Genomic DNA, 12,200 nt, shown 5'->3' with positions numbered 1-12,200 from the left:
AACTTTTTTTTTGTCATATAAAATAATATTAAACAGAATTTAGAGACAATCTTGTCATTTTAATATTTTTGTCTTGTCCTGTTCAGCTTATCAAATACAAGACCAATAATTGGTCCAATCATGAGTCATACCAAATATAGGACAAACGATTAGTCCAATACTATCTGCACCAAACGGTACCTAAATTTCGAAAATTCCACTTCTATTCATATCTCCTCCTACATAAGCGTGAGTGGCATACAAGTGATGAAATGAGTGGAAGGAAGATTCCATTGCTAAATAGTAAAGGGCAAAGATGGAGTGGTTTAACCATCATTAAATAATCAAGGTTTGACCAAATCGAGTCTATCACTTGATGCTTTAATTAATAATAAAAGATTGAGAAATTGACTCAAACAACTATATTCCACAATCAAAATTAACATCCTACCGATTTCTCTCGGACTTTACCCAAAAGTCACTAAGTTCGCAATACCCAAGTCCGCAATTACTGCAGACCCACTAAACGACAAAAAAATAACGTTTTTGAGCCATGTCCATAACCACCAGCGTGCAACTATTACTGATTCGACCGAAAACCCATTTCCCCATGAAAGTGGACACTTACGGATCAGGCATTACAGATTCGTAGAAATGGGTTTTGGATCAGATTTGTAATAATTACATACTTGGGCCAAAAAACTCTAAAATTTTGTCGTTTTATTAGACTTGGGTATTGCAGACATAGTGACTTTTGGATAAAGTCCGAAGAGATTGTTAGGAGGTCAATTTGGTTGTGGAATATTTTTATTTGGGTCAAGTTCCCTAAAATATTTATACGTGATAGGATTTGATCATTCTCAACCTCGAAAAAAAGAGCATCCATCCCCTCCACCCAAAATCAACACTTTTGGCTGGAAAAATGTCCCCACTAACAAAGTTACACCAAAGGCTAATAAAACTAAATTAAAAAAAAATTACAATTATACCCTCAACTGGCCCACATCACTTCCATGGCATGCTTGCCATCCCTTGTGGGCTACTGTTTTCGTTCCCCCGGTTCATCGGACTCCCACCTCCACCGGATGACTCACTTAGGGTCCCATGAGACGGTGAGCTGCTTGGTCCCGTACCGCGGTTTGCAGGCATCACCTTTGTTAACGGTTCTACATGATTACCCGGCATACCTTCTTTACTGTTTTCAGGAAGAAAACTTCCTACTATAACCTGTAACACACGATAAAAAGGTTTCGAGAACACAAATAATTAGCCTTCTAAACCCTAAAGCTTAGCAGTAATCAACAAGAACACGGATCAGAAAAGCTCAAGAAACTAGGAAAAACCTGAACAGGAGATGCAGCAATCAAGAGTCCAGCTACAACACCGCCAAAAACCCGACCATCAGGTCCAGATAACGTGACGCTTAGTCCTCCTGTCCTCGTGCGCTGCCCAAATACCTCTGATAGCACAAATGAACCGGAAAGGGCCAATATGTCAAAACGCCCCTGCACGAGAATTGAATCAACTAATTAGGAATCAAAACGTTCTACCTTCTTATCAAATTGTCGATGAAGATGATAAGAACTTGCATCTTAACAGTTGGTAGAATGTTATTTAAGATAATTAAGGTCATGTTCCTATGTCCTCTTTTCTCCATTCACTACTTTGTGGATCCCTCTCATCGTTTCTACTCTTACTACTTGAATGAAACCAACAGTCACATGTATGTATACCTTTCTCACGCCATATAAATGGGGCCCACAAAGTAAATCGTGCTCTAAATGAATTTCTGAAGATCCCATATCGGTACAATTTCATATTTGATCCAAGTGATATGGATATGGCCATACCAATATCAAGAATTGTCTGAAATTCAATTTTGATTCCAGATAACATATTAATATGTAAACTAACAATAACTTCTTTTAAACAAACTATAGAATTATTAAGATCCATGGATGTACAATTAATCATTTCTTCAGTTTAGTCTATTTTCGACAATTAGACAAAACCTATACAGAATGCTCTTAAGAAATATGTCACTTATTACTGATTCAGGCACTGCCAAAGCCCTTGTGGCCATGGAGGTTCACTTGTGATGACTCCAAGCCATTCGTTGTCGCCAGGGGGATTACTCGGTCCACGTAAGGTGGCCCGGCAACCCACATTTACCAAAAAAACATTTCATTATGTAGACGTATGTCACATATCTATGTCCAGAGGGTACTTCCGAGGCACAACCAGGGATACAAACAAACAAAAATGTAGGAAACCACCAATTAGATCATTAAAACAAAAATCAGAAGAACCTCATAAGTTGCAGTGCCGCCAGAAGTTGCAGCTTGACGAAGTGTCACATTAGTTATGACACCAATGCCGGACATGATGCATACGGCCCTTGGTCCATTCTGAGAAAATGACATGATCTTATTTAGCACATCCTGAAAATCCATAGAATTTGGATATCAGTATGGGAGAAACTTCAAACTGCAAATACTCAAGGATGTGAGCGACTCCTAGTCATAGCATTCTAATAATATCAAGCTAAAGTGAACTCAGTGTACACATTAAGGCCCGAGCGATTATAATATGGTAAGTGTTTATAGATGACGAGCGGTCATGTTATATATAGAAATTGTACTTCATCTGTCTCAAAATAAATGCAATGCTTGACTTGACACACAATTTCATAAGTGTTTGACCATTAGTCAAATATTTGCTCTTTTGGACCAAAATCAATGTTACTAATATTCTATAGTGGCTATTAATGGGCAAACAGGCAAATATGAATTGAAATCTTACCCAAAAGGGAAATGTTGCATTTATTTTGAGCCAGAGGAAGTATATGTTAAGAGAAAGTTATTTATGATGATTAATAATTACAAAAGATTGTAAAAACTAATTAAAAGGATGCAAAGTATAGATTGGCTTTAGAAATTAGATGATTACTAGAAAGATGAAAACTTCTAACAATCCAAATGATAAGCAAAACTATCATCACAAGAGAATGTGCCACTGAAATTGCATTACAATGATAAGATGTAAAGAAAATAAATACCCTTGGAACCATAGCATTGCAGTTTTTTCATGACTAGTTGCCTGATCAAATAATCAACGACCTCCTCACACTATGTTTGATATGCTGCCTGAAAATGGTTGAAATTAAAATAGCAATGGCTATATTTTGAAAGATATTGAATGAACCGTATCCGGAAGAGTTATTCACCCATAGGTGAAACATAATGGCTTTTCATAACATATGCTGTTGAGAAAAATCCATTATGTCTCACCTATGGGCGAATAACTCTTCTCTTCTGGATATGGTTCATCCAATATCTTTCAAACATACCCATTGCTATTTTAATTTCAACCATTTTCAGACAAAATATCAAACATAGGGTGAGGAGGTTGTTGAGTGTAACGACTCATCCCACATTTTTCTATAAAACGAGATTTGTGAGCTCCCTATAAGCCTCAAGTTGTGGGTTACCAATACCTTCCACCATGGTTTTAAGTTGGATTCGAAGTTATTGGGTCAGCCTGTTGCTTTGGGCTTTGGGTGTTACGTTGACAATTTAAACAGACAATTAGTCATGAAAAACTGCAAAACAACAAGATAAATAAGTGTGAAGTCTTTACTCATTGCTAAAGCATATTGCTTGCTTTTCTTTTTAACAACATAGCAAGCACACTTCATTTTTCTTTAAATATCTCTACTACTTTTAAGAGCAGTTGAGTATGATTAACTGATGACATCATAAGTTGAATATCATTAAGCAAGAAGAAAACAACGAGAATGAAAATAACCTCTCCAGGCTGCACCACAATGATATGTGGAGTAAAACCAAATCCAGCTGATCCTACAGACATAAGTTTTTCCATGATTAAGAGGAATAATTGCAAACTGTGGTATCCAATAAAAGCTTGCTAAGTAAAATCGATGATCCAATTATCCAATATCAGGTTGCATGCACATATGTCTATAGCAATTATGCCTATTGCAGCATAAGTCACCCCTGATTATCAGAATAAGCAAGACGAGTTAGATACCAAATTCTCAAAAGCAACATTGAGAACTCAAGTAACAAACACCAATTCTGGATGCTCTCAACTAGACACATTTGGACTGAAGGTCTACAAAATACTCTGTATATAAGAATAAATTAAGATACAGATACTGCAAAAGATTTAAGAAACCTAAACATAGAAAGAAAAATGTAAAATGAAACCTTAAAGTTGGCAAACAGGAATAACTATAGAATGATTCATTCAAGGGAAAAAAAGAGATAACATAAAATGAACAAAGGAATTCAAACATCATGAGTGAGACATCAAGAGTGTATTTCAATTCATCATGTTTAAAGATAAAGGGGCTGTTTGGTTGGTTTTCCATTAAGTGTTGTATGGATAAAGTTGACTGTGTGGATTAATCCGTATGTATAGATCGGGAGGGTTTTTGTTTAGTAAGGCATTTTCATAGATGGAAGGGGCATGTGTTTTTAAATAAGAGGGGCAGGTTGGAAAAACTTGGCTTTCTGCATAAAGCTCCCCCTAGAAGCTTACCAAATAAGCCACTTTTTATATCATTAAGCCACTACCAAACAGTCATGTATAGCTGACCGAATAAGCTGTGAGCCTCATCGAGCTCATTAAGCTATTAACAAACAGATTCTAAGTCAATTATACCCTCGTAAAAATAGAGCTGAGTTTGATTTAGAGAACACTGACCAATAAATTTTGCTTCATTTGCATCTCACGAAAAGGACATCTAGAACAGCTTCATAGCTAAAACGAACTATAGGAACAGGTTTGGTCATACTTAACACTCCCAATTCTAGCCTTGACAAACTTATGTGCATATGAACTGAAACGGGGCCACTGTTATGTTGCGTTTTATTGTCCACATGAGAGTGAGAGTAGATAGTAGAGAGTAGAGAGTAGAGAGTAGAGAGCAGAGATAAATCATATACTGCCATGAACTTTTTGCATTATCCAAGTGTATGTATGAAGAACCTACATATACGATGCATATATATGTACATACACCAGGATCTTGCTACAAAATTTTAATAATAACCTCCCACAAAAGATCATGGGACATACATAAGCTTTTAGGTCCTACTAGTGCAGTAGACCAGGTCCTAGGTTTCAGTGAAAACAAGTTCTTTTCTTTTTCCTCCTTAATTTCAATATTCAGCTAAAAGAAATCTAAACTACAATCCCGTGTGTCAGTATCAAAAAGAAAGTCAACAGAAAATGAGGTCCAAACTCGCAAGAAAATTTGATAAATGATATACATAGCATATAGTGAAGTTAAACAAGAACTAATCAGAAGAAGAACCCACCAAACATCATCACAAAAAGTCAAAAAAAAAATTCCATGTTCCACTATCACGTGGCTAAACAGGATACTATATGCACACTTGCACACCAATTAATTTGGATCTGAATTAACGAAAATTTCAACAGCCGAATACTCTGTTTATTTGTAAACAGTAAAAAAAATCTGACTACCCAATACCCACCATGATTTATCCAACACAAAGACCAAAATGAACATCCTTTTCATATGACATTTGAACCAAAATCTAACCTCAACATAAATTACTTACAAAAGATGTCAATTTTTTGAGAAAACATCACTTGCAGAAGACATCATCCACCAAGACTAACCAAAAAGTGATATGGTAGGGCACAAGTAACACACAAAAGATTGTAGCAAAGCGTTCCAACTTCTAGGAACCAAAGAGAAAAGGCTAAGAATCAAGCTCAGAAACATGTCGCTGACGTTTTGCCAACAAGTTCTGTTCATTATTTGCCCTGACTTTATAGTAAACAAAAAAATATGGACCCAAATGAAAATGTAAGCTTTTCAATTGCCAAGCAATGTGCTTGTATACCAAGTTGGATCAAGAATCAATTGCCTAAAAAGACTTCTAAGGATTTGTTCTCAATATATATAGAGAGAAATTTTATTTACCCAAAGATTCTCTTTTCTGTTTCCTGTTTGACGAACCAGGAGGTCTACCTCTGGCCTTCTTTGCTGATGCAAATCCTTCATCCATAGGAATTGAACTAACAGGGGCTGCAGAAATAGGAGGAGCAGCTGATTGAGGTTGATGCTGTTGCTGTTCGAAAGCTCCATTCAATGAAGCAGCGGCTGTAACAGTGGTGGGTGTCAACTTTGCTACCCTGGCCGCCGGTGACATAGAGCCGTCAGGGGCGTACTTCCTTGGCCTCCCCCTCTTCTTTATCATTGATTCACCGCCGACGTGCTCGTTGATGTTGATGTTCTGGTGGAACCCTGAACTCCCACCACCGCCACCGCCACCGCTGCTAGACATTACATCGGTTGCAACACTGTATGCACCAGTAACGCCGGGAGTGTACGTCGTTCGGATGCTATTGACAGGCGGCTGAGACGTTACCGGCGTCATTGACTGCTCGAAAATTCTTCCGGATTCAGATCCGTTCATCTGCATACAAGTTTCGAAATCCTTTGGTCGGAAAAATGGAAAGACGAGAGCAACAGATTGACTGCAAAAACATAGCAAATCAAAATAAGTAGGTGGAAATCAAAATCCCAGAACAAAATCAAATCTTTTTCAACTTCTGTACTGAATGAACTGATAAAAAACACAAATTACCATAATTTTAACTTGAATAACCTAGTTCAGCAAACCCCAAAAAGCCCTAATAACAACGAAGATCGCACATACAACTTCACTTCAGAAATAAAAATTCAACTTAGAATCACTGGAAATTTCCAACAAATCTACCAAAAAATAAATTAAAATTAAAAAACCAAAAAAGAATTACAGTAGACAAAGACGATTTATTCGGAAACGATTTCCTTTTTCACAATTTTACAGTTACCGAAAATACAAAAAAAAAATTAATCCGATGAAAAAAATTCAAGAAAAACTCACCGATAAATATGAGGAATTATGTGATGATTAATAATTCATGGAGAAGAAGCAATTTGTATGGTTTGGGAGAATTTTGAAAGAGATGAATTGATTAAAGTATTTTAATAATTAGGGTTTTTGAAATTCAAAATATATCCACTTTTCCATGACTTCTCTTTTACGGACCCTCATTTTTTTTTTAATTAATTAAATTTGAAAAAGAAGGAGTCGTTATATTGCTTTGGAGAACAAGATCTTTATCTATACTACCTTATTAAGCAAATTCACTAAAAGTCTTAAAGTCTTAAAATTATAAATACCCAAAATACCCTTATCTATGCTACATTATAAAGCAAATTTAATAAAAGTTTTAAATACAAGTTTAAAAGCTTAAAGTACAACCCAAAATACATGAATTACTTTCTAGAAGCCCAAATTACAACTTCAAATTTCAGATTTGAATCTCTTCGCTTCCCAAGGATTATATTCCCACTCTCCTAAAAATGATACATTTTCCAATTCAACAGATTTACACGTCTGTCGAGGTGACTATTAATTTCCAAGGTGTAAGATTTGTTCGTGATAAAACACACTGGTTCTTCATTCTTGCTCCCCATTGCTTCTCCATCTCAATCCCAAAATAAGCTGGTGTAGAGAAAGATCCATTCTGTCTCAACCTGACTCAAAGGTTGATCTCTGGATTTCTCTTCAAAATAGTCGGTTGTCGTCGTCTATCTGTGGATTTCTTTTCTGTAATCGACTTCGTCTTTCTCCATCTTTCTCACACTCTCCCCTGTACCAGGTTCATTCTCTCGATTTCTCTTTTTGGTAGTCGATCGATTATCTCCATCTCTCTCACACTTTACGTTTGACCTAATTTTCTCACTTTGTAGTGTGTATCATTGTGTAATCATTACTAATCTGTTTTTGTTGCAATTTGTCATCCGCAGATTTTCATCTGCAATTTATCAAAGGGATTGATTCATATACATTGATCGATTCCTTTCGAAGGGATTTAACGATGTAAGTTTTTCTCGAACCTTTTACACACTATTTAATACTTAGAATTTATATTTGTTTGGTATGTTTTCTTGATACGTTGTTTAGTAGGAAGTATGTGGTTAAAGAAAATTTTCCTTGTTATAATCATGTCTCTCCAGGTATGATTACTCCATAGCTTTTCATTTTTTTGATTTCCTTAAACTCTGCCTGGGTTTGACTTTTTGATTTCCTTAACTTCAACTTGAAATCTTTCCAAGGAAAACTTGCAACTGGTATGGGGAATCCTAAAGTGCACCTAAAGGCATTAAGAAAAAGGAGAACGGGTAGATTCAACATGAATATTGTGTGGTAGAAAACAAATGAAACTTGATCATTTAATATGTATTCGTAGTGATTATTGCAATTTCCTATCCTTGTAAGTGTGTTTCCTTTTTTTATTTGCTTGTAAATATGTGGTTTTCTACCTGCTGCTCGGGCTGTATATAAAGGTTATTGCAGTTATTTATGTTGGGTGTTCATTCAAGTGTCTAGCCCCAAGAATTGTTTAACAAAGCATTTTAAATGTCGTTTGAAGGTAAAGTCACAACCGGTGGTAGACAAGCAGAGACATTTGGTCCGGTAATGTTTATTTCTGGTCTGGTTTTTCTCTCTAGCCTTACCCTTGCAAGCACAGAAGTGATATTGGCAGTTTAGTAACCATATGTCCCCACCATAGAAAAAAAGGCTTGCCTTTAGAGAGTGTTGATAACTAAAGCCAATCATTATTCTTTGCAACAAAAGACAACATGGATTTTCACATAAGCAATGATTCAAGTCTACCAACATTTTTTGAGGAAGAAGTCTTTACTCTTTAGTGACTTGTAACCACCTTAAGCATTGAACAATATGAAGTTTTTTCCATTCAAATCAAACCAAACTGCATTTCCCAAGCACCTGCATTGCAAATAAAGTTGTTTTGGGTGCAATCTTCACTTTGGTCCAATTTATCGGGTAAGATTTTAGTTTACCAAAACGACATTGTATGCAATAATTTACCTGGTAAATGCTTACCGTGGTAAGAGTCTTTGCCCTCACTTACCGGGTAAGACTCACGGTTCTTGTTTCGCTCTTACCGGGTAAGATTCTTGGTCCATACCATATTCTTCGGGTGAGGTAATGTGACTCGGTAAGCGCTTACCCGGGTAAGTGTTTGGTAAATGGCTCCTAAGAGATTTGATTAGTTCTAACAAAATTTGCTTCTTCTTGATTAAATTGACACCAATTTTTTGTAGACGGAAGATGAGGTCGATTCTTGTAGGCAGAACAATTGAGGGAAGCGATGATCTGATGATGTGAGGAAGACGAAAGAAATACCAAGTGATGAGGATAAAGTCGGAAGAAATCAAGGAGAAGATACGTTGATCTTGATTAGCGTATACTTTGTTGCTGACCGAATGATTATCTCAATAATATTTTAGATTTTCTATATTGAAAATAGATATTTATCCCGTGTTTAATTATGTTTAGCCGCAGTTAGTTACATAAATTTAAAAATGGATTTTTAATAAGTTGTACTTGCGCAAATTACTTGTAATCTTAAATTTTAAGTAATATGCATCAATAAATAGTACTTCATGTATAAAAATTGTTTTTAGAAGTTTTTGTCAAATGCTTTCTAATATTGTATAGATAATAGATATTTTTAATCCACTCACAGTCAATATTAAAATGTAAAAAATTAAAAATAATTCATAAATTTAATTAAATAAAATTAAATTAATTAAAAGTATAGTAATAACAAAAATTTATTAAATACAAATTGAGAGTGTGAAAGAATCATCATGCAAACCCATAAGTTTAGTTCAACAACTGATGTTTAATGATTAACTTGTTATTTTGTATTGATGTGTTTTTAACTCAAAATCCAATTTAATTTGATTCAATAACTTCTTTTTCTAATACAGAAATTGGATCAAACAACATTTCAATTAATTATTTTTGTATATATACTACCTTGTAAACCCGATTTATCAAAAGTCTTAAAAACATTTTTTAATGCACAAGATATTATACATTTATGCACAAAGTCTTAAAAACAACTCATAATGCATTAAATACTACCACTTTATGCATTCAGTCTTAAAATATCTTAATCTACAATTAAAATAATATATAGTACAAGTTACCAATGCATATTATTATATTTTCTTTTTATGTTTCCAAAATACTTTTGACACATTTCACTCATATTTTCACCTTCTCATACCTCTATGTCTTCTCCTCATCCCCCAAGGTGAGATTCAAACTCATATTTACCATGAGTTATTAAAAAGTCTCACATTCATCTCCCATTCAATTGCTCTAGAACTCTCGGTCTCAGTCTCTTGATTCTTTGCTCTTGCTGTAAATCGAACACATTTATGGAGTCATTTAAATATGTTGGATTTTAAATATATTGAATTTTAAACTCTCATACAATTTTTTTTCTATCGATAGACTGTAATTGGAATCATAACTCTTATTTATTCAAATTGTATTAATATGTAAAGACCAAGTGTAACTTATATTATAATTAAATCTTATCTAATAAAACCAATGAAACTTTAAAATTGCTAAAATTCATGGCTCCCGCCGCATTGCGCGGGTACACAACTAGTCATATCTTATTACTAATAATTAATTTGTTTTATTAATATTATTATTTTGGAATATTTTTTTTTTTAATGTTTTAAATTTCGATGTATATCCATTCGTATATTAAATCAAATATGACAAAAGCTTATAACTATTTTGTTTGTTGTATGGAATTGACGTAATTTAATCGGTTAAAGTTCAATTTTTGTCACTATTATTTGTTTTTATTGAACTTTATTAACTCGATTTTAGTCCTTTACGGTTATTATTTTTCAGTAGATTATGTCCCTCTTTTTAGGTTTTAAGTTTTTCTATTAAATCTAATTAAATGAGAAACGTTTTTGTCATTTTACTATTTTTTTTTCTTAATTTTCTATTATAATATAGTGTTTTATAAATTTATTTGTATTTTAAGAATATATATATATAAGTCCAAGGAAAACTTGCAACTGGTATGGGGAATCCTAAAGTGCACCTAAAGGCATTAAGAAAAAGGAGAACTGGTAGATTCAACATGAATATTGTGTGGTAGAAAACAAATGAAACTTGATCATTTAATATGTATTCGTAGTGATTATTGCAATTTCCTATCCTTGTNTCCCCAACCACTTCTTTCCCTTTTAAGTCAACCACATATCTGAAAAAACATACAACTACCTCCAATCGGTTAACTTCTTTTGGTCTTTCCTCCCCCAACATTGTCGGGCTCACTGTGTGGAACAACAAAGTTGGTCGTCGTTGGTTGAGTTTGTGTTTGTGTTGCATGGTGGTGGATGGTCGACGAAATGGGGTGTAGGGGAAGATGGGTTTTGGCAAAGGGAGTTGTTAGGGAAAGAAACGGGTTTGGGTTGGTCCATTACATAGAAAAACTTAAAACGGTTTTAAATTGTTTAATGATTAAAATATCTCTTATTTAACTGAAAAACTTAACTCCGTTAGTGGGAGGAACAAATCTGTTGAAAAATGACAAGCGTGAAGGACCAAAACCGAGTTAATGAATTTTAGGGATGAGACTTGTTGAAATGGACGAACGTTGGGGACGAAAACCAAACTTTACTCTAATATAATTTAGGAGTAAACTCCAATTTTAGTTCCTGGTGAAAAGTGTGAAAGTGAAACCTGAACTTTAACAAGTTTAGAAATCATCCTTCTTGTTTGTATTTCACCTTGAAAGTGGTCCCTGGTCATTAACTCTGTAAAAAAATCTGTTAGAGGAAAGGGCATTTTTGTCTTTTTGTTTTTTATATTTTTTTTATATTAAGGCTGTCTCTGAAATCTGGCAACCATTCTCACCGACTACCACCTTTACTCCCAAATTCGTTCAACATCTCCGACCGAAATGTACAAATGTTTAATGATTTCTCCCCCTAAAACTATATTGTTGATATCACTCAAACAGACACACTGCAAAAAAAAAAACCATACACAGACTATATGCTTTCATTGAAGCAAAAACACATACACTCGATCTGTTGCAAAGAGTTTTTGCAAGACATACACATTGTTTTCAATGGACAATGTGGTCTCTGTGTGTGTGTGTGTGTGTGTGTGCGTGTTTTGCACAGATCAAAATTGCGTTTCTAGGAAGGAGTTATTGGTTTCGTTTTGCACCAATCTAGGTTTTGTTTCAGTTCTTGGTGGAAGACAACTAGAAGGGGACGATGTTTTCAGTTCTAGACAGGAAGTCATAGGTGACCC

The 12,200-nt window shown here is 34.7% G+C and overlaps 1 protein-coding gene and 1 long non-coding RNA gene across 5 annotated transcripts; one reads left to right on the top strand and one right to left on the bottom strand.

Moving 5' to 3' along the window:
* Positions 1-364: 364 nt before the first annotated feature.
* On the bottom strand, positions 365-6,978 carry LOC112524579 (AT-hook motif nuclear-localized protein 10-like). 3 transcript variants are annotated; one of them, XM_025134463.1, is made up of 6 exons: positions 6,909-6,978; positions 5,960-6,516; positions 3,787-3,839; positions 2,289-2,420; positions 1,323-1,484; positions 365-1,206 (listed from the first exon to the last, which is right to left on the bottom strand). In XM_025134463.1, the coding sequence occupies exons 2-6, from the start codon at positions 6,459-6,461 to the stop codon at positions 985-987; spliced, it is 1,071 nt and encodes a 356-aa protein (XP_024990231.1). In that variant the 5' UTR covers positions 6,462-6,516; positions 6,909-6,978; the 3' UTR covers positions 365-984. The 3 variants fall into 3 exon arrangements, with proteins under 3 accessions (XP_024990231.1, XP_024990233.1, XP_024990232.1); XM_025134465.1 differs by having other exon boundaries at positions 3,787-3,833; XM_025134464.1 differs by lacking the exon at positions 6,909-6,978 and adding an exon at positions 6,627-6,764.
* Positions 6,979-7,429: 451 nt separating this feature from the next.
* Positions 7,430-9,431, top strand: LOC112526081. Of its 2 annotated transcripts, XR_003070471.1 has the most exons (4): positions 7,430-7,689; positions 7,838-7,910; positions 8,464-8,507; positions 9,161-9,431. It is a non-coding gene; the product is annotated as an uncharacterized LOC112526081 (long non-coding RNA). The 2 variants fall into 2 exon arrangements; XR_003070472.1 differs by lacking the exon at positions 8,464-8,507.
* Positions 9,432-12,200: the final 2,769 nt, after the last annotated feature.

The sequence above is a fragment of the Cynara cardunculus genome, assembly GCF_001531365.2.
Source record: "Cynara cardunculus var. scolymus isolate 2C chromosome LG 13, CcrdV1, whole genome shotgun sequence".
NCBI lineage: Eukaryota > Viridiplantae > Streptophyta > Magnoliopsida > Asterales > Asteraceae > Cynara > Cynara cardunculus.
Note: the sequence above shows the minus strand (reverse complement) of the source record. Positions and strands in the feature narration are given on the sequence as shown.

Excerpts from the sequence above, each read along its gene's own strand:
- LOC112524579 (XM_025134463.1), bottom strand. The coding sequence starts at position 6,461 with ATGCAGATGAACGGATCTGAATCCGGAAGAATTTTCGAGCAGTCAATG. Across the intron at positions 3,840-5,959 it reads ACAGAAAAGAGAATCTTTGG|GATCAGCTGGATTTGGTTTT; the intron begins GTAAATAAAATT and ends TTATGTCTGTAG. Across the intron at positions 1,485-2,288 it reads GCGGCACTGCAACTTATGAG|GGGCGTTTTGACATATTGGC; the intron begins GTTCTTCTGATT and ends ATTCTCGTGCAG.